General features: G+C 47.6%; 1 protein-coding gene across 11 annotated transcripts in view; it reads right to left on the reverse strand.

The window, feature by feature from the left end:
• Positions 1-22,638, reverse strand: part of LOC127009585 (GAS2-like protein 3) — a 206,103-nt gene that overhangs the window by 125,075 nt on the left and 58,390 nt on the right. For all 11 annotated transcript variants that reach the window (XM_050882827.1, XM_050882817.1, XM_050882830.1 and 8 more), the window contains exons 2-3: positions 3,371-4,924; positions 600-754 (exon numbers count right to left, since the gene is read on the reverse strand). In XM_050882827.1, the coding sequence (XP_050738784.1) occupies positions 600-754; positions 3,371-4,443 (1,228 nt within the window). In that variant the 5' untranslated portion in view covers positions 4,444-4,924. The remainder of the gene's footprint in view (positions 1-599; positions 755-3,370; positions 4,925-22,638) is intronic.

Below are 22,638 nucleotides of genomic sequence, written 5' to 3' on the forward strand. Positions count from 1 at the left end.
AAGTTCATGGTTGGCGGAAACGAGCCAAAAGAATAAGAGAATCATCCCTTTAATCCCTCTGTCAGTGGTGGTGGTGGTGGTGATGCTGGTGGTGGTGATGATGATGATACTGGTGGTGGTGGAAGAGCCTGGAGTGAAGAACGGGAACGCCAGCCACCCAGCACCTCGCAGCCTCTTCATGAGTCACGTAGTGGACATTTTTTCCGTTCGTGTCCTTCGCTTTGATCTAACTAGTTTTGTTGTCAAAAAATTCACTTTGCTTCACACACACACGGATTGATAATCCCTTTTGAGCCTATTCTGTCCCCTTTGGAGCAGCAGAATCTTTCGTATAACTTTTTTGTTGTTGTTTCCACCGAAGAAGAGGGCACAAGCCACTTGTTTTATAGCTCACCAATATTTCAAGCACCTTGCAATATTCGTCTTTTTGCTTAAACTTCTCCAGTTTTGCTGCAAGACACACACACAAAAAAAAAAAAAACGGAGTGCGCCTGCCGCCCTAACTCACCATCACATCAAGAAATCAGAGGCAGGTGAGGTGATACAGGTGTGTCGGCCAGCAGGTGCACAAGAAATCAAGAAAGCCAGGCGGTACTCACCCAGCAGCTTGGACAGCCAGTCGGCGAGGTCCTCCTTCAGGGGCAGCAGCTGGCGCTCGTGAGCCTCGGCTATCTTAGCGTGGAGCAGCGACATGTACTCCGTCTCCGTCTTGGGGTACTCGTCGTCCTCCAGCTCCAGGCAGAAGGACGGCTCCCTGGAACACGAGGAAGGGCGCATGGACCATTAGCATCAAGGGTCGTGACTCCCGAGCAAGCATACGTTTCACAAGCACAAGAAGACACCGAGCTTATGAGTAAAAAAACTACAAGAACAATCAAGCTTAACCATAACTTTTGGGAGCCGTTATGAAAGTAATCCCACCACATCAAGGAAGGTCAAAGGTACGTGGAGGAAGCGAGGGAGGTGTTAGGTATACAGGCGTAGACAGAACGGATGAGATAGACGCTGAACAACCTCACAAAAAGAAGAAACAAAAAGAGAGAAAAACGAAATCATATCCACTTCTAAGGAATGGCAGATGCAATAGGCTGTCTCCCCAAACTTCAACTGGTATGGAGTTTATTGTTGATGTTGGTGTTAGGTCATGTTGGTTGTGGGTTTTGTGTGAATGGTTGCTCTTGTTTATGTTTTCTGTTGTTGTTGTTGACGGTGTTGTTAGTAGAGATTCAGGGATCGGGCGGATTAGAGAGCTATTGTTACTGTTTGTGGTGGTTGGTGGTGGAGGTGGTGGAGGTGGTAATGAGGATAATGAGTCATGATGATGTTTCTGTTTTTTTGTGTATGTTTTGTAATTAGGATTTGTTGATGATGATATTTGTTTGTTATGTGCGTAAATTACTAATGCTGCAAAGACTATCATTGTTTTAGGTTATTTTTAGATTTATGCGTCCTTTTATTCTAATTAGGATCTGTTAATGGTGGTAGCCTATTCGTTGGTGCTGCCGTGTCCCTAAATCACTATGCTGCGAAGACCATTCTTGTTTTATTATTGCCTGTCATGCTTTCTTTATTTAATGCTTTGCTTGTTCATATCTTCATCGTCATCATCATACTATTAAAATCCCGTTATCGGCCCATGTTGTCAGGTGTATCTACATGCTCCTCACCGTCAGCAGCGAACACCGTGGAGTATCGTGACTTCATGTGCAGAGTGACTAACAATATCCCTCCATCACGACCAAGGAACATGCGTGAAAACAGTATTTAATCCCCGTAATGCTCTGCTCTGAGGAGGAGGGAAGGAAGAGGAGGAGGGGGAGGAGGAGGAGGAAAAATAATATGGTGAAAAGCTGGTTCTCGGAGGAAGGAAGAGAATGCAACAAGTCACGATAACGACATGAACCCCAAAAGAAAAAAAAAGCTGTTGGGTGGGGCTGTTTCTGCTACTGCTGCTGCTACTACTACTACTACTACTACTACTACTACTACTACTACTACTACTACTACTACTACTACTACTACTACTACTACTACTACTACTACTACTACTACTACAGAAAGAGGCTCAGGGTCGTGCAACAGAAGGAAAAGAGAAGCAAGTCACACACACACACACACACACACACACACACAAACACACACACACACGGAAGGTCAGAGGTCACGCGTCGTCATGGAAGTTCCCTTTAAAGTCATGCGAAAGAGAGAATAAAGGTGATGCACAGCGCTAAGGTAAACTTCATTCTTCATTTCACCTGAGGCAAAGATGAGTATCCACAGGTGACTGACGGGGCCCTCGAGAGCATGACCCCCCCCACACACACACATACTGCCCTTCCTCCACCTCCCTCAATTACCTCCCCCTTATGGCTCCCTACCCCCCTCACCAACCCACACTAGGTAAATAGAAGGCAGAGGAAAAGGGGAAAAAAGGAAGTAGGAGAAAAAGACGTAAAAGATCAATTGTGCCAGAAGAGGATAAAGATAATAATAAAGAAATAATCGTAATATTTATAACGGCAAAAGAAAAAAGCGAAGGTAAGAAAGGTGAGGAAGAAAAAAAATAGGATAAAAGGAAGGTGTTCTCAGAGAAGGAGCAAAGAGGCCTTACCGTGAAGTCGGCACATAAATAGAAATGAAAATAATGGACCCAGAAGAGTTTATAATTTCAGCGAGGAGAGAAAAAATGAGTGAAGGAGTGAGGTGACGGGAGGGACGCGGCTGGAGGAGGCAAGAGCCGGGGAAAGAAGGAGTGAAGGACAGCGCCGAGGAGAGGACAAGAATGGCCTAATTACTTCACTTTACGAGACACTACGTAACGCAAGCCAGCGGGGGGAGGGCGAGAAGAAAGAGGCAGGAAGCAACGCCCGCCTGACGGATAGAGACATAATGCAGCGGCGGAGGAAGAGGCGGAGTGCGGGAGGACGGGAAGGGGAGTGCGCGGATGAGGCATGGCCATCGTGGGAACGTTGAGGAGCAAGGATGAAGATCGGCAAGAATAAGGCATGAAGAAAAAAATGGTAAAGTTTGGGTGGCAGAGAACGAAGAGGAATTGTGATGACCGAGGCATAAAAGAAAGAGGCATCAAACGTAGGCATGAAGGGACACACTATGAAAAGTATACTAATAGGTATTTGTAATTGTAACAAAGCTAGTTTGAGCGAACAGACGATCAGCTGTGCCGTGTAGCCCAAGCTAGGTGAGGGGGTGGGGGGGTGAGGCTGAGGGCCCAGCTGGTGGTGCAGGACGATAATTTGAATAGCCTCGTATTAAGTCAGTGTAAGCAAGAAAGTGCATATCTTCTTGGTACAAACTGCATGCAAGGAGAATGTGTTTTCTAAGATGAGGGGAGTTGAGGGGTGTCACTCACCTGGACTTGCTCCTGGGGGTGCGTGGGGTGCGGGGCGTCCTGGGAGTGGCCACCACCTCCGAGGACGAGCTGGACTGGATGGCAGACTCGAGTCTGTCTGCTGCGTCACTCACCCCGGCGTCCTCGTACACCCCGCTGGTATCCATGCCGCCCCCGTCCACCGCCGAGTGGCCCTCCTTGGCGGCAGTGCCCGCCTTCACTCTTTCCTGGCGCCCACTGCCACCGTCCTGCTGTGCACCACCTCTGGCCTCCTCGCCTCCCACCTTGCCGGCCGAGGCCGTCTCGTCATCTGGTGCGCCAGGCGTGGTGGGCGTGGTCCGCTTGCTGGGGGTCGTGGCTCCCCGCCGAGACCCGCTCCTGCTCCTGCTTGGGGTTCGCACCGGCATGTCAAGGACGAACTCCACGCTGCCCCTGACGGGCATGTCGTCGTGGGTGCGGCCGCTCCGTGCGGCGTTTCGGTCAAGTTTTTCAGCGTGAGGTGACTTGAGGGGCGGCGGCTTGTGGCCGCGCGTAGTCGTCCCGGCGGCGGCGTGCAGACAGCCCACGGGTGTGCGGTCGTGGGAGCCATACACGCGGCGAATGAAAGTGCCCGGAGGGTGCGGCGGCGGAGTGCAGTCGGGCTCAGGGCGAGGCGGGTGGCCCAGTGGCAGGGCGGAGGAGCCCACGGGGGAGCGGGCTGGGGTATGGCCGGAGATGTTGTCGTGGGAGGAGTCGGGTCGCCACCACCGACCGGAGTCCGTCATGTTGGTGCCGAAGGCTAACTCCACAGGGGACATGAGGGAGGGGTCACAGCCTCCGTTGTAGAGGGCCTCGCCCGCGCCCTCGGGGAAGGCGTGGGGGGCCGCGTACTCGTAAGTGGTAGGCGCCGTCGGGGTGCGGTAGTGCGCCACGGTGAAGAAGGGCACTTCGTAGTCACTGTCATTCTTGGCGTACGAGGCGGAGGTGGTCTCGGAAGGGAAGGGAGGGTTGTCGAAGGGTCTTGGCTCAGGGTCAGCATGGGGTGTGAACCCCGGGGCCGCGTCGGCCGCCCTGGGGGAGGGCAGAGACTCTGGGGTGCTACAGAGGGTCGTCATCACTACACTCGCTATACACTACCGGCCGGTGTCCACTACACCGCGCTCGGGCGCCCTCTCGTGCACCGGCCTACCGTCCGTAACAACATATAAAGGCCGCGGGGGCGCGTGAGGGGCCGAGGGAGTGCTGGGCTGGTGCGTCATGAGCAGCGGCCGCCCGTCTCAGCTCCCGCCGCCCAGGTACCGCCGTGCGCGGCCTCCACACTCTCATGGACGGTGGACTATCTCCTCCAGTGCGGCGCGGCGGTGACGGCTGCCTCGGACAACTGCAGCATCATCTGTCATCGACTGGCACCTTCACCACCCACAAGGCTTCCTTTCTGTGGCAAGATTTCACACTAATGGCTTCACTCCGTTGGGTAACACTCAATGTGAATCACTCAAGGAACATATATCGTCCACACGGGGCTGACACGCGGGCCAGCTTGGGGCACTGGGCTGGGCTGTTCTCGCCCTGTCTGTGACCAGTCACACGTCACTTCTGTGGAGGGAAAAAAACACACATTAGAAAATGTTTATTGCGAGGTGTAATAACACTTATCATGAAAGCAGAATCTATGTCAAAAACGAGTATTCACTGCAATAAGCTGTCACAATCAGGTCTCTTTTATCTTTCCCCGTCCGCCAACACGCGCCTCCTGCCGCCTGATGTCCGGCTTTTCCATCATCATCCAACAATTAAATTAGTGCGAGTGAGAAATAAACATCACGACAAAACAGTTCATCCTCGCCACGGAACATGGCCGTCACGGGGCACGACAACAAGTCCTAACTAACAGCCGCCGGGACGCCCTAAAGCAACAAACCTTTTCACCGCGCTGGAGAAAACCATCTGGACACTTTTCCATTTCCTTACGTTCATCTTTTCATCACTAGCGTCTGTTCCCTCCTCGTCTCACCTTTCAGCGTCCGGAGATACGCCACGCACACGACTTCCAATATGACAGGAATTCAGTCACACCTATCTTTGGGAGGGGGGGGAGAGCTTCAGGTGTGTGTGTGTGTGTGTGTGTGTGTGTGTGTGTGTGTGTGTGTGTGTGTGTGTGCGCGCGCCCCGATATCAGATAAGTGAGAGCACAGTATTGGCACGTCTTGCAACATGCCGAAAATACGTGTCTTCCGTGCTAAACAAGAGAGAGAGAGAGAGAGAGAGAGAGAGAGAGAGAGAGAGAGAGAGAGAGAGAGAGAGAGAGACCTTTAAAACTTACTCCTATTGATCACTTATCCAATACCTGCCGTGCCCTTCCCTATAAGATAATCAACAACAACTCGGCAGACGGCAGGAGGGAGGACACAAGGCCGAGAGGGAACCAGCCAGAGGTCATATTCTTAAAAAGGATTTCATAGGAGTTTAGGGCATATTCAGGGGTACTTTGATGACCCTAGTGGCAGTTCGACCCTTCTTCTGTACCATGAACGTAAAAGAACACTCATGAAAATCCGATTAATCTCCTTTTGGGCGCTTGGAAACAGTTGCCGTGAGAGTTGGAACCGTCTGAGAATTCCAACCCAGGAATCTTCACTCGCACAAACTTTCCTCTCGCCCAGTGATGCATTTTGTTTATAAGGAAGCGGCGCGATTCCTACCGTCACTCAAGCTGTCGGCGGCACCGGAGCGGGTCTTCTGCTGGGAGTCGAGATAATCCGCCTTGTGTTCGTCTTGACAGGCTGGGAGACATGGCGAGGAAGGAAGAGGGGGTTGAAATGGAGAGGAGCAAGGAAGGAAAAGGGGAAGGGTAAAAGGGAGAGGGTACTGGATGGGGGGAAAAGGGGAAAGGGAGATAGGGAAGGTGAAAAGGAGGAGCAAGGAAGAAAAAGGGGAGGGATAAAAGGAAAGGGGGCTTGTAGGGGGAAATGGGAAAAGGAAGATAGGAAAGGTGAAAGGATAGAAAGGAAAAGTGGAGGGGTAAAAGGGAGAGGGGGCTTGGTGGGGGGAAATGGGTAAAGGGGAAAGGAAGAAACGAAAGGGAAAATGGGAAGGAAGGAAAAGGGGTGGGGTTAAAGGAAAGGGGGCTTATTGGGGGTAAAGGGGAAAAGGAAGAAACGAAAGGGAAAATGGGAAGGAAGGAAAAGGGGTGGGGTTAAAGGAAAGGGGGCTTGTAGAGGGTAAAGGGGAAAGGAAGAAACGAAAGGGGAAAGGGAGGAGCAAGGAAGGAAAAGGGAGAGGGGCTTCGCGGAGAAAATGGGAAAGGGATAGGGAAAAGTAAGGAAAAGGAAGAGGAAAAGAAGAATGGGAGCAAAACGGAGTGAAAGGAGAGGAGAAACAGCGACGAAGGCAGAGGCAGAGGTGGAGCGTTGGGGAAGAGGAGAGAGAGAGAGAGAGAGAGAGAGAGAGAGAGAGAGAGAGAGAGAGAGAGAGAGAGAGAGAGAGAAGGGAAGCATTAGAGAGAAAGAAAAGAGTCGAGAAATCCTTGGAAACAGTCATGGCGAAACACGAAACCCGGAGCACGACGCGGCTTTCCCTGACACACGGCGCCGAGACAGCAGAAGACGGTGACCCAGTGCCCCCAGACCCCCTCCTTCCCCCCCCCACCCATCCCCGCGACACCCTCCCAACACACTTTTTGACCACGTAGAATACACAACACACCAGGAAGCAACTCTCACCCCCCCCATTCCCCCCCCCACACACAGGGCTTACGAGGCAGTGAATGAGTGGGTAAATGAGTGGCTCCTGAGTGCTTTGCTGTCCTCGTAGAATCTCCTGTCCCCTCCTTTGTTATCTTTTATTACGACTCTTTCTCCTTCATTATTATCATCCGCTCTGGTCTTTTATCTCCCTCCGACACACGCTGCACCGCTCTCCATCCTCCCTTCCTCCTCCCTTCCTCCTCCCCCCTTCCCCGTCTACCCCGTGTAATCGCTATAAAGGAACAATACAGCTTTCTTTGTGACTTTTCCGCGGCAGTAATTACAAGCCGGAGCAGCTGACACAGACGTTCCTTCATCCAGCATCCTCTCCCTCCTTCCTTCTTCATCCTCTTCCTTCCTTCCTTCAGCGTCAGGCCAGAGGATGAGGAAGGGGAAGAAGAATAGGCGAGGAGGAGGCAGAGTGGATGATACTGGTGGTTGTTGTAGTATTCCACCCAGCATCCTCTCCCTTCATCCAGCATCCTCTTCCATCCTCCCTCCTCCTTTTATCGACTTGCCAGAGGATGAGGAAGAGGAAGAAGAGGAGGCGAGGAAGAGACAGCGGAGATGATGGTGGTGGTTGTAGTATGCCATCCATCCTTCACACCCTTCCTCCCTCCTCCTCCTTCCTCCTCCTTCATCGTCTCGCCAGAGGATGAGGAAGAGAAGAGGAGGAGGCAAGAAAGAGGGAGAGGAGATGGTGGAGGTGTTGTAGTATTTAACCTAACATTCTTTCCCTTCAATCTTCCTCCCTTCTCCTTTACCCGCCTGTTCAAAAAGACGAAGAAAAGGAAAAAGTGGAGGCGAAGAATGGACAGAGGAGTTGATGGTAGTGGTTGTAGTATTCCACCCAGCCTCCACTCCCTATCACCTTCCTTTCTTCTTTTCCTGTCTACTCAAAAAGACGAAGAAAAGGAAAAGGGGAACACGAAGAAGAAAGACAAGGAAAAGGAAAAGGTGAAGACGAAGAAGAAAGAGGAAGAAAAGGAAAAGGGGAAGACGAAGAAGAAAGAGGAAGAAAAGGAAAAGGGGAAGACGAAGAAGAAAGACGAGGAAAAGGAAAAGCGGAACAAGAAAGACGAGTAAAAGGAAAAGGGGAACAAGAAAGACGAGTAAAAGGAAAAGGGGAACACGAAGAAGAAAGACAAGGAAAAGGAAAAGGTGAAGACGAAGAAGAAAGAGGAAGAAAAGGAAAAGGGGAAGACGAAGAAGAAAGAGGAAGAAAAGGAAAAGGTGAAGACGAAGAAGAAAGACGAGGAAAAGGAAAAGGGGAACAAGAAAGACGAGGAAAAGGAAAAGGTGAAGACGAAGAAGAAAGACGAGGAAAAGGAAAAGGGGAACAAGAAAGACGAGGAAAAGGAAAAGGTGAAGACGAAGAAGAAAGAGGAAGAAAAGGAAAAGGGGAAGACGAAGAAGAAAGAGGAAGAAAAGGAAAAGGTGAAGACGAAGAAGAAAGAGGAAGAAAAGGAAAAGGGGAAGACGAAGAAGAAAGAGGAAGAAAAGGAAAAGGTGAAGACGAAGAAGAAAGACGAGGAAAAGGAAAAGGGGAACAAGAAAGACGAGGAAAAGGAAAAGGGGAACAAGAAAGACGAGGAAAAGGAAAAGGGGAACAAGAAAGACGAGGAAAAGGAAAAGGTGAAGACGAAGAAGAAAGACGAGGAAAAGGAAAAGGGGAACAAGAAAGACGAGGAAAAGGGGAACAAGAAAGACGAGGAAAAGGAAAAGAGGAACAAGAAAGACGAGGAAAAGGAAAAGGGGAAGACGAAGCAGAAAGAGGAGGAAAAGGAAAATGGGAAGACGAGGAAGAATAAGACAAGACGGTGATGGTGGTGGCGACTGTGGTGTTTGTTACGTCATGTCTCAGCCTCACGCCACACCAAACCGTCACCTTTGTCTTCCATTCCTATCCTTCCATTCGTTTTGACTTCATCCGCCTTGTCTGCCTCGTATCGCCTCGCCAGCAGCACCAAGGTCGCCAGTAGTCCCAAAATCCCTCCGAGACCGCAGCTTCCGGCACGCTGACTCACCGGTGTCTTTACGGCCGCCGCTGGGAGTCGAGACAGCCCAGGGTCTATATTCTCAACCCTTTCTGGGCTTACACACACATAGTTAATTAAGCCTTCGTAGAGGTTGCCGGTATTTCCATGGGTAGTGTTTTTTTTCTTAGCCTATTGTTAGTCTGCCGAGGCTTTTATACCAGGTCCCCTTCTAGAAATGGGTCCTTCTCTCCACGCCCCCCTGGTATATTAGCCCACGCTCTTGTGAACATGATAAATATTCCGACAACAGAAACTCCAACTTTTCCCCCCAGGCTCGCCCCCCCCCCCCGGGAAATTACAAATGCCCCACAGTTTACGAACCACTTCTAGTTCATGAACGTGAAAAATACTCATGAGAACCAGACTAATTTCCTTTAAGGCTTTTGGAAAGTTGTTGTGAGGGTCGAAAATGTCTGAAAATATGGACCCAGGACACATGTTTAGAGAGCAAAGTGACGCCTCGGAACAAACACGGTTGGGGGTCATAAGGGACGGTGACACTGCTTGGGGGGTGGGGGGGAGGAGAGCATAGCGAGCATTACAGGACGGAGGGTCATAGGGTGTCACGCGTATACAGGCCCGGAAACAAAGGGGTCACGGGGGATACAGAGACATTATGGGGTAATACCGGAAAATGGGGACTGTCCGTGCAGCGAAATAGGGAGGCATCGAGTACTGGAAAGTGGACTGGAACGCTGCGTCGGCACAAGGGTAAAAATAGAGCAGAGAGAGTTTACTGTGGAGTGAAAATGTAAGACTAGAGGGAGTAAAGATATCAAAGAGTAAGAGAGAATGGAGATTGCACGGTAGATTGAGAATAAAGAGAGTAAGAGTAAAGAGTAAAGAAAGAGAGTAAGAGAGAATAGAGTGCACGGTAGAGTGAGGATACAATGCTTGGAGTAAAGAGATAAAAAAATGAAAGAGAGAGAATGAGAGGTTGTAGGGGTAGATTTGGCAGCAGGGAAAGAGTGCCGTGCTGGTAGGGATTGGCAGGGTTAGGCAAGATCATGGTTAAGTGAGTAAGAGAAAGGAGTGCATGGTAGGGAGAATATAAGACTTATGGTAGTGAAGAGATAAAAGATACAAGACTGAGAGGTTGCAGGGGTAGATGTGGCAGCAGGGAAGGGAGAGTGTGATGCTGGTAGGGGGTTGGCAGGGTAAGGTAGGGTTATAGTTAAGTAAGTAAGATAAGGGAGTTCATGGTTAAGTAAAGGGATAAAAGATACAAGACTGAGAGGCTGCAGGGGTAGATGTGGCAGCAGGGAAGGGAGAGTGTGATGCTGGTAGGGATTGGCAGGGTCAGGCAGGGTCATGGTTAAGTAAGTAAGAGAAAGGAGTGCATGGTTAAGTAAAGGGATAAAAGATACAAGACTGAGAGGTTGCAGGGGTAGTAGAGGCAGGAGGGAAGGGAGAGTGTGATGCTGGTAGGGGTTGGCAGGGTTAGGCAGGGTCATGGGTAAGTAAGTAAGAGAAAGGAGTGCATGATTAAGTAAAGGGATAAAAGATACAAGACTGAGAGACTGCAGGGGTAGATGTGGCAGCAGGGAAGGAGGAGTGTGATGCTGGTAGGGATTGGCAGGGTTAGGCAGGGTCATGAGTAGGGTAGCAGCGGGTCAGGGGCAGGGGACAGGGGGCAGGGTGTCAGCCATTGCCTCGCCTCCCCTTCCCGTGCTAGTTTATGCGAGCAGCGCCGCGAGTGATGGTCGTTCGCTCTTTTCCCGCAAACAAATCCTCGGGACTCGCTCGCCCAGACAGAACACAGACCTCGCGGCCCGACGTGACACAGCGACACAGCCATGACACAGTTCCATCCTCTGCTTCACCACGCATGCTTCACACCTTTCCGCCTTGATTTCTCGTGTTTCTCTCCTTTCGTTCCCTTCCTCCTTCTTTCGTCAACCTGAACCGCTATTTTGGCATGCCCATCTCACACCCTTGTCTTCCTCTGCTTCACCATTCATGCCTCACACCCTTCCGCCTTGACTTCTCGTGTTTCTCTCCTTTCGTTCTCTTCTGGCTCCCTTCAATCTCTTCCTCCTTTCCTTCGTCAACCTGAAACGCTTTTTTGTCATTCCCATCTCACACCCTCTTTCCTTGTCTTCCTCTGCTTCACCGTGCATGCCTCACTCCCTCTCGCCTTGTCTTCTCGTGTTTCTCTTCTTTCGTTCTCTTCCCTCTCTTCCTCCTTTCCTTCGTCAACCTGAACCGCTTTTTTGGCATTCCCATCTCACACCCTCTTTCCTTGTCTTCCTCTGCTTCACCGTGCATGCCTCACTCCCTCTCGCCTTGGCTTCTCGCTCTCCCCTCACCTGTATTCACCCTTTCTCCCCTCACTTATCTCCCCTCACCTACATATCACCACCGTCTCTCCCCTCACCAGTCTTCATGTTCCCTCCCCTCGTCTTTGCCCACTTCACCTCACCTCACCTGCTTCACCTCTTCCTCCTCTGCTCCTTCCTACTTTAAATCATCAACCTGAACCCCTCATATCTTGCACTGTTTTTCCTTGTCCTTCTCTGTTTCGGTCTGTCTCGCACTCTGGTTCCTTGTCTTTCCGTTCTTCTCTTTCTGCCTTCTCACTTTAACATCTGCCTGAATTGCTCCTGTGCCTAACCTATTTTGCCTCCTTCTCCCTCGTCTTTTCTTTCTTTTCTTCTCTCTCTTCCTGCTCCCTCTTCACACCTTAAGAAATTTGTTTTGCTTTTCTATATGTTTCTTTTCTACTCTTTTTTTTGTGTATGTTCTTCATTTTTGCATTGATATATTTTTTTTCTCCACTCTTCTTATGTTTATTTTCCTCTTCTCTTCCTCTCCAGCTTGCCTTGCTTTTCCATATGTTTCTATTTTACTCTTTTTTCTGTGCGTGTTCTTCAGTTTTGCTTTACTATATTTTTTTATCTACTCTTCTTATGTTTATTTTCCTTTTCTCTTCCTCTCCAGCTTGCTTTGCTTTTGCACGATAACTGTCTATCATAATGTTTTTTTTATTAATTTCTAACTCATTTTTTCTATATCTTTTTTTCTTCTCGCTTCTTGAACGCCACCATGCTTTGTTCTCACATTATTCCTTTCACTTAAAGTTGTTTTTTTTATATATATACTCGGATCCTTCTTTCCAATTTAGCACCACCCTGCCTACCCTTCACTCTATGTTTGTTTCCTCTTTTTTTTTTTCTTTTTCATATTTCCTGCGATATATTTCATCTTCTCTGCCTTCCCAACACCAGCCGTCCTTGCTCTCGTGTCACTATTCTTTTTCTTTTATCTCCATTTATTCCAATCACCCCTACCTTTCCTCCCCTCCCTCCCTCTTTACTCCCTGCATCCCCTCTTTACCAGTAGTACCAGTAGGCGGGGAGGAAGCATTCTCGTTCCTTCCCTCCCTTCTCTACCAACCAGTTTGTCTCAGTTTTCCACGATTCTTGTCTCCAATAATTTTCCTTTCTTCTTTACCTGTTTTCTTCTCCTTCATTCCTAACACAAACATCCCTCACCCTCTCACCTTTGTCTTCTATTCTTATCCTTTCATACTTTTTCCTTCATCTCCTCCTTCCTTCCTTCCTTTTCTGGCTTTCATATCTTGCATTCCTCCAGTCCTCCTCCGCTTCTCGTATTTCGCCCTGACACCTTCCTCCTTATCTTATTTTACTGTTCCTTTCCTTCTCTTCTCCCTCTTCGTACCCGTTACCTCAATTCCTCGCTTAATTTGCCTCTTCAAGTAGTTCCTATGTACTCTTCTCTCCTCTTGTCTTCCCCTCTCTTTCTTCTTCTTCCCGACCACTCCCAAGAACGATAAAACTTCTTCACTTTCTTGCCTCTTCCTCTTTCTTTTCTCCTCATTTAGGATAGATAGATAGATAGATAGATAGATAGATAGATAGATAAACTAGACGAACCTACAGACAAACGGAAAGGTGCAGAAATCAATAAATATTCTTATACCTCGTGATTTACTGAGGTACACATTGCATCGCCAGGGGCCTCAGGAAGCACACACACACACACACACACACACACACACACACACACACACACACACACACACAACCTTCCTCTCTCGCCACCACCAAGGGGAGTAAATATCACGAACACAGCATTTCCACGTAAAGCTGTCTCTCTCTCTGTTTCTCTTTCTCTGTTTCTCTGTTTCTCTCTCTCTCTCTCTCTCTCTCTCTCTCTCTCTCTCACACAGCTTTCAGACCGCTTTGATGAGGGTTTTCGTGGTAACAGCGGCAGTTAAGGAGAATGGACGGACGGGAGGGGGGGGGGTGAGAGGGAGGGGCTGGAGGTAGGCTGGAAAGAGTAATGGAACGGGAGGGGGGGGGTGGATGGGAGGAAGAGGGGGTTGCAGAGAGTAAGGAGGGGGAGGGAGGGGAAGGGAAATGTGAGGGGCATGTCGGTGGGGAGGAGTATGGGGAAGAGGACTACTGGTAAAGAGGGATAGAGGGAGTAAAGAGGGAAGGAAGGAAGGAGGGGAGGAAGGGTGGGGGTGAGATAGCAGGTGAGAGGGGAGGCGGGGAGGAAGTGGAAGAGGAGTAAGGTAGGAAGTAAAGAGGGAAGGAGGAAGGGAGGGAAAGGGCGAAGTCTAAATAATGGCATTGCCTTTCCACTTGGCTAAATCTCTGAGCTTTGATGTGCTTTGTGGGGAGAGAGCAAAGAGGGCGAGCAATATTGAAACTGACCAGACCTGACTTTACCCTACCCCACCTCACCTCCATTTGCATTACCCCCCTTTTCTTTCCTCCATTCTTTCCTTTAACCTTTCCTCCTCCTCCTCCTCCTCCTCCCCCTTTCCTCAGACCTTCTACTCACCTCTCTTCACTTCCCTCGAACTGACCTTACCTCACCTCAGTTTCATTACCCCCTTCCCCTCCCCTTTCTTTCCCTTCACCTTTCCTTTTCCTACTCTTACCTTCCTACTTTTCCTCGGAACTTCTTCTCGCCACTCTTCACCTCCCTCCAACTAACCTTACCTCACCTCAGTTTCATTACCTCCTTCCCCATCCCCCTCTCTTCCCTTTCTTTCCTTTTAATTTTCCTTCTCCACTTCTCACCTTCCTACCTTTCCTCAGTCCCTCCTCTCACCTCTCCTCACTTCCCTTACCTCACCTCTTTTTCATTGCCCTTCACTTCACCTTTCAGCTTTCCTCTTCTCATCTCCCCTCACTTAACTTCACGTTCTCCCCTTTCCTCTCTTCAGCTCCCCTCAGACCTTTTTCTCACCTCTCTTCACTTTCCTAACCTTACCTATTTTGCACTCCCCTTCACTTCAACTCCATCCACCTTCCCTCTTCTCACCTCCACTCACCTATCTTTACCTTTTCTCCCTCACCTGTCTTCATCTTCTCTCCCCTCACCTATATTCACCCTTTCTCCCCTCACTTATGTTAACCTTATCTCACCTCGCCTACATATCCCCACCGTCTCTCCCCTCACCGGTCTTCATATTCCCTTCCCTCGTCTTACCTCACTTCACCTCACCTCACCTGCTTCACCTGACAACCTTACTACATTAATTTCTTGTCTGCTTACCTCCTCAAGTTTTCTCCTCCCTCTGAACTAACTGGAAACGTGTATTACAGAGCTAATGTATTACAACAATAGCCTCCTACGCCCGTTTTTGGTTCTCCTTTTTGTTTGAAGTGAAATCCAAAATGTTTAAAGTACTTCATGCGTTATACCAGCTGTTCTCTTTTTGTTAGCGTTGCTTGGTGCGCTGTTTAGAGCGAAAAACATATTAGTTCATACCCCCACTCAGGGAATAATATACTGAAAGCTAAGGATAGGAAAGAGATAGAAAAAGATAAATGAGTGAAAATGGGTAAAATGAGAAACGGGTTAGCGGAACAATGAGCAAAAGAATGAAAGAGTATAGGCAAAAAGGAGAAAGATCAGGTCTGCCAGATATGAGCGAAGAGAAAGATAAAAAAAGGACTGGAACAGGAAATGCAAAGAGTTGGAAAGGTCAAAAGAAGAGAACCGGGAAGGCCAGGGCGAAGAGTGAAGTGTAAAACGTGAATGAGGGGACAGGAGGGGAAGGAAGAGGGGAGAGAAGGAGAAGGAAGAGGGGAGAGAAGGGGAAGGAAGGGGCTGGGGGGGACTAGTCTACCCTTATCACTACTTCGATTATTATTATGTGGGTGAGGTTTAGATGACGTCATGTTATTGAAGAGTTAGTACACACTCTCACACACACACACACACACACACACACACACACACACACACACACACACAAACACACACACACACACACAGACGAGGAGGAGGAAGAAGAGGAATGAAAACAAGTGACAAACGTGTGTAGTGCCGTAATTTTTTTTTTATATATAAATTCAATTCAGAATAATTTTTTTGTCAAAGTTTATGTCTACTTTTACATTACGCCTATATTATATTATATTCTCTCTCTCTCTCTCTCTCTCTCTCTCTCTCTCTCTCTCTCTCTCTCTCTCTCTCTCTCTCTCTCTCTCTCTCTCTCTCTCTCTCTCTCTCTCTCTCTCTCTCTCTCTCTCTCTCTCTCTCTCTCTCTATATATATATATATATATATATATATATATACATTCTCTCTTTTCTGTCTTTTTATTTTAACCTTCTCTTCCTCCTCCTCCTCCTCCTCCTCTTCCTCCTCCTCCTCCACTAATCACCCACAAGTCAGTCTTTCCACGAGTCGCTATTTGAACCTTAACTACCCTGACTTTCCTTCCTGTTCTTAGTCTTCGCTCTTTCCTTCACCTCCTTTTCACACCCTATTCCCACCTTAATATTATCGTCAGCTATTTATTTTTATTTTTTATTAATTGTCTTCGCTTTCAAATTAAAATCATTATATTACTTTCAACAACCCTTTCGCGTCTCTGTTTCCTGTTTTTGTGCCTTTTCCTTCACCAATCCTTGACCTGTCCTCTATTAGGTTATCTGGTCTTTATCAAATCAACTGCACTCTCAGTCAACCCTTTTTTAACAGCCTTCGTTCCTCGTTCCTCGTATTTTACCTCGCATTCCCTTCCTGTGCTTGCCATGTTTTGCCTATCGTTCTCTCTTTACTTATACCGCATACCCACATATCCTCATTCCACACGCTCAATTTTGTTTCTACACTCCCTCCCTGCACATTCCCCATACCCACATTTCCTCATTCCACACGCCCCATTTTCTTCAACACTCCCTCCCTGCACATTCCCCATACCCACATTCCCTCTCTTTACACACCCCATTTTGCTTCAACACTCCCTCTCTGCACATTCCCCATACCCACATTTCCTCATTCCACACGCCCCATTTTCTTCAACACTCCCTCCCTGCACATTCCCCATACCCACATTCCCTCTTTACACACCCCATTTTGCTTCAATACTCCCATCCTGCTCATACCTCATTTCACATCGACATTTTTCACACATTTCCTTACAATGCGGGTACTCCGTTTCTTCATTCTCATTGACACCGCTTCCATTTTTCTTCCATACCATTTCCTCCTTGTCCAACTCCTCTGCATTCAGCCTAGCGTCATCCATCTCCACTAGTTCCTTTTCTATCTCTTCTTTTTTTCTCCTCCTGCTCTTTCTTTCTCTCCTCGTTTTCATCTTCCTCCTCCGCTCTTTCTCTTTCTTTTCCATTTCATCATCATCGCTTCTTTCAATTTATTTTTCCTTTCTCTTCAACTTCTCTTTTCTATTTTTTTTCTTTTTTTGTTTCCCTTTGGACCCGTTCTCTTCTCTTTTTCAACTTCCTCCTCCTTCTTTTTTTTATTTCTCCTCTATGGGTAGGCGGTGGCCGAAGTGATAGCGTACTGGACCCACATTCGCCGCGTGATGGACGACGCGGGTTCGAATCCTCACGCTACCACTCGGATTTTTCAGTCACCGCCGAGTGGCTTAAAACTACCCACATGCTGTCCTGAAGACCACCCATCAACCCGGACTCTAGAGGAAGCCGTCCAAGCGAATCAAGAACGAGTTCCGGGGGGCAGCATGAGCCAATGTAAGATGGCGCCACTATAAAACACTCGCCTGCGCCAGAACGGGCTGGGCCGACCATCAGGCCCCACCTGGAAGAGGCCTTGGGCCAACCATCAGGCCCCACCGGGAAGATGCCTACCGGCCCTATCCCTATCCCTATCTTCGCGTTCCATCCATATATCTTCCACTCGCCTTTCTGTCCCTTTCTTCGAGTCCATCTCCTCCACTTTCTCTTCTAATCCCTTTCTCCCCGTTGTTACCATCCCCAAGGCGCCATTTCCAGTCAAGTAAGTCAAGGAAACAAAGAGAAACGGCTCAAAAAATATCCCCTCGCTAGCAACACACACACACACACACACACACACACACACACACACACTTGCAACTCGCTGCGGCCTTGACATAAACTTGCCGAGACGAGTTCCGTAATCGCTGTGGCTGACATACGCACGCATCCTACCTTCACTTCTTCTTTCTTTATTTTTCTTTTCCTCTTCCTCATCACCGTGTTCTTCCTCCTCCTCCTCCTGCTCGTTCTTTTTTCGTTTTCAACCTCCTTCCTTCCCATCATCGTATTCCTTCTTCTTCTTCTCATTCTTTTTCTTTCCTCCTCCTCTTCTTCATCTTCCTGCTCTTTCCTTTTCTTTTCCATCTCATCATCTTCGCCGTTTCCTCCTCCTCCTCCTCCTCCTCCTCTTCAATTTATTTTTCCTCTTTCTCCATAACTTTTTTTTTTCTCCTCGCTTTGACTCGTTCTCTTCTTCAACTTCTTCTACCCCCCCCCCCCCCTCTTCCTCCTCCTCTTGAATTTTTTCCTCATTCTTCTCTTCAACTTTTTCATCTTTCCTCACAACTTCTTTCTTCGCCTCTTCAACTTCCTTCACTTCATCTGTCTCCTCCTTTTCTTCAACTTCCTCTTTAATTACATCTTCTTCCTCTTCTTCAACTATGTTTTTTTCCAAATTTTCTTCCTTCGCCTCCTCAACTTCCTTCTCTTAATCTCTCTCCTCCTCCTCTTCTTCAGCCTCCGCCTCGTCGTCCCCGGTTTTCCTCCTCACCCCGTCTCCCCGCGCGGCGTTTCGGCCAATCCCTCGTTGGAGTGGCGGATCAGCGTGGTCGTGAGGGGCGGCGAGGGATCGAGGGAGCACTGGAGCCGCCGCGCCGAGAGGAATTGGGGCTTGGCGAAGAGTGGCTCAGGGGAGACGTGGAAACATGGATATGCAAGCAATGGAGGGCCTATTGGCTTACGACGAGGCTGTTTGCTTAGGCTATTTAATCTATTCGCGACCTACACAATAGACAATAGTATTCTCAGACACTTCCGCCTCTCACATCAAATTTCCAAAGGCTGAAAAGGAGATAGATCGGGTTCTAATGAGGGTTTTCTTAGGGTCATGGGAGAGAAGAATGGTCAACCTACGAAAAGGGTCAAAACTTGCTACCCCTGGAAATGCTCAAAACCCCTACGAAAGCCTTGTCAAATGTGTGCGCTTGGACGCCGAAAAAGTTTAAAGATATGGCCCTGAAGAACTTGCTGTGTGTGTGTGTGTGTGTGTGTGTGTGTGTGTGTGTGTGTGTGTGTGTAGGTAGGTACGAAAGCGTTTAATTAAGGCACTCACTCTTGTTGCGACGAATTAACAGTCAGTACGATTTTCAAAATGAGGAATCGTGTTCGCAGTATCGCCGTCCCTGCAAATGTTCCACCGACGGATGATTTGGTTCGAGGAAAGAAAAAATCCTACTGCCAGTGTCATTTACGCGTCGCCGCCACTGAATCTGTTGACTTTTAATTCTAGTTTTGTATTAATTTGGATCTACAGAGAAAGTAAGTAACTGAAAATATTGAGCATGTTCGGGAGGAGGAGGAAGAGGAGGAAAAGGAGGAGAAGGAGGAAGATGAGGAGAAGGTTGAGGATGAGGAGAAGGATGAGGATGAGGATGAGGAGAAGGATGAGGATGAGGAGAAGGTTGAGGATGAGGAGAAGGATGAGGAGAAGGATGAGGATGAGGAGAAGGTTGAGGATGAGGAGAAGGATGAGGATGAGGAGAAGGATGAGGATGAGGAGAAGGATGAGGATGAGGAGAAGGATGAGGATGAGGAGAAGGATGAGGATGAGGAGAAGGTTGAGGATGAGGAGAAGGATGAGGATGAGGAGAAGGATGAGGATGAGGAGAAGGATGAGGATGAGGAGAAGGATGAGGATGAGGAGAAGGATGAGGATGAGGAGAAGGTTGAGGATGAGGAGAAGGATGAGGATGAGAGAAGGAAGAGGAAGAGGAGAAGGAAGAGGAAGAGGAGAAGGTTGAGGATGAGGATGAGGGATGAGGAGAAGGATGAGGATGAGGAGAAGGATGGGGATGAGGAGAAGGATGAGGGATGAGGAGAAGGATGGATGGGGATGAGGGGATGAGGAGAAGGATGAGGATGAGGAGAATGTTGTGGATGAGGAGAAGGTTGAGGATGAGGAGAAGGATGAGGATGAGGAGAAGGATGAGGATGAGGAGAAGGATGAGGATGAGGAGAAGGAAAAGAAGGAGGAGGAGGAGAAGGAGAAGGGGGAGAAGAAGGAGAAGGAGCAGAAGGAGAAGGAACAGAAGGAGAAAGAGAATGAGAATGAGAATGAGAGAGAGAGAGAGAGAGAGAGAGAGAGAGAGAGAGAGAGAGAGAGAGAGGAAAGAAAACAGACAGACACAGAGATATAACAAAATGAGACACAAACAGACAGGCAGCAAACAACTTCATAAAACTCCATAATTTCTTTTCGGAAACTTAAGACCCCCAGGCCTCCCCGGACCCTCGATGTCTTACTCAGATTGCGATGACTTTGCTTAAGACAGTGAGTGGCGGCGTCCATTGTGTTGTGCGTGGCTGGCGGCGTGTTGTTCTGTCCGCCTGCCATGAGTTAGGTGTGAGGGAGACAGACCATTTGTTTAGTTTGTTTGTCTTACGTTGAATGATAGAAATAAGTAGTTGTTCAATGTTCTCCTTTCATGAATTATATAGAGTTTGGTTGTCTTGCATTAAATGATAGAAATAGGTAGTTGTTTAATGTTCTCCTTTCATGAATTAAATGTGAGTGAGAGATAGTTCCTTTATATATAGTTTGGTTGTCTCAAGATAAATAATAAAGAGAAGAAGAAAAGGAGAAGAAGAAGGAGAAGAAGAAGGAGAAAAAGGAGAAGGAGAAAGTGAAAGTGAAATAAATAAATTCAGTCAATTTCTCTTAGGGTCATTATCAGGTAATTAGGGGCTCTTCGTTGCTAGACCTCGCTTCGGTAATTATGCTGTAATTCTGCGTTCTTCCACTGTTACGGAAGAATGGCAGAATGTGAAAAGTCGAAGGAATATTGAGAGAAGTTATTGGAAATGTAATTATGAACAGTTTTATTCTCTCTCCATCTGTCTATCTATCTATCTGCCTATCTATCTATCTACCTCACTTCACTTGATTCTCTCCATCTGTCTATCTATCTATCTATCTATCTGTCTATCTATCTATCCACCTCACTTCACTTGATTCTCTCCATCTGTCTATCTATCTCTCTGCCTATCTATCTATCTACCTCACTTCACTTGATTCTCTCCATCTGTCTATTTATCTATCTATCTGTCTATCTATCTGTCTACCTCACTTCACTTGATACTTTTTGTGAGCAACGAGTAGCGGGCTTTTTTTATTTTTTATTATTGTTTACTTTTTTGTGTGCCCTTGAGCTGTCTCCTTTGTTGTAAAAAAAAACAAAAAAAAAACTAACCACTGTACGATTTTACATTCTTTCAGATTTATTAAAAAATTTGAAGACGATGTTGTTGATAAAAGAAAAAAGAAAACGGAGTCAGAGGAGACATGAATATGGAAATGGGGAAAGTAAAGAAACACCTTATGCAAACGGCCGAGCAAGGAAGTATAAATAGAAAATATAAATGCAAACGAATGCCGCCGTGAAGAGAAACACCGAGGAGCACCCTTTGTGTATCGCCCTGCCATGCTCCTGTCGTTCCTCAAACCCTTTCTTGTCATTCTAGTCCCTTTTCTGTCCCTCTCTTTCCCCGTGGCTTTGTTTCTTATTATTATTTTGATACTTTATTCTTTATGTTCCTCTCTCTCTCTCTCTCTCTCTCTCTCTCTCTCTCTCTCTCTCTCTCTCTCTCTCTCTCTCTCTCCTCCAGCATCTTCACCTCGTGCTTAATATTTATTTTTTCCTCGCTGATTTTCTTTATTTTGGGGCCCAGAGGCATCGACCAACCTTGAAGTCGCCTCCTCTTAAGCTTATTTACTGTTTTTCTTTCTCCTCCTTCCCCTTCTCCTCCTCTTCCAGTTTCTTCCTCTTGTTGTCTTTCTTTTTTATTGTCCTATTCCTCCTCCTCCTCCTCCAGTTCCATCCTCTTCGCTGTCATATTCCTTCTTTCTGTTTTACCTCCTCCTCCTCATCATCTTCTTCCACATCATCTTCCTTTTCTTCCCCATTCTCCTCCAATTCCCTCCTCTTCGTCGTCCGTTTCTTCTTGCCTTTCCCCCCTTTCTCTTCTATGTTGTTCTCTTCTTTCCTTCATTCTCCTCGTCTTCGCATTCTCCGTTGGTTGTGGCTTCTCTTTTCACTCTTCTTCTTTTGCTATTGTCCTCCTTTTCTTCATGTTCTTCCTCTTCGTCCTCTTCTTTGATTGGGACTTGCTGTTTCACTTCTTTGTTCTCCTCTTCTAGTCTTCCTCTTCACCTTCTTCGTTGGTTGTGGTTTGACTCCTCACTCTTTCTCTTCTTCTTTGTTATCCTCCTCATTCTTTTCACCCTCTTCGTTGGTTGTGGTCTGCTTCCTCACTCTTTCTCCACATTTTTTTTTTCTTGTCCTCCTCCTCCTTTGCTTTCTTTTCTTCGTCGCCTACTTCATTGCTTGTGGCTTCCCTATTATAACCATTTCTCTTCTTAATGTTCTTTTCCTTCTCTTCAGTCTTTTCGTCTTCGCCCTGTTATCCTTTTCCTCTTTAGTCTCTTCGCCTTCGCCTCTTCGTTGGCAATGGTCGCGTCTTTTGGCCTCGAAGTCTTTGATGGGATTCGTTCTGCGTCTCTGTCACTCCTGCGTCGGGTTGTTTCCGTCGGCCGCCAGCGCTCGTCGTCTGTTGATGGCCTTGTCTCGCCCTTTCCTGCCGCCAAACAATGCTAATTACATTTCGTCAAGTTTGCGAGCTCTCTGACGGCTCAAGACTTCCTGCTGTTTCTTTTGTGTGTCTGTCTGTCTTGTCTCGTTTCATTTTCACTTCATTATATTTTACTGTCCTTTTCTTTCCCTTTCCTTATTCTTATCCTCTCTTTCATCTCACTTCACTTTCTTTTACTGTCCTTTTCTTTCCCCTTCCTCATTCTTATTCTCTCATTTCACTTCACTTTATTTTACTGTCCTTTTCTTTCCCCTTCCTTATTCTTGTTCTCTCATTTCACTTCACTTTATTTTACTGTCCTTTTCTTTCCTTTTCCTCATTCTTATTCTCTCATTTCACTTCACTTTATTTTACTGTCATTTTCTTTCCCTTTCCTTGTTCTTATCCTCTCTTTCATCTCATCTCCT

Source organism: Eriocheir sinensis, chromosome 4 (assembly GCF_024679095.1).
Source record: "Eriocheir sinensis breed Jianghai 21 chromosome 4, ASM2467909v1, whole genome shotgun sequence".
Lineage (NCBI taxonomy): Eukaryota > Metazoa > Arthropoda > Malacostraca > Decapoda > Varunidae > Eriocheir > Eriocheir sinensis.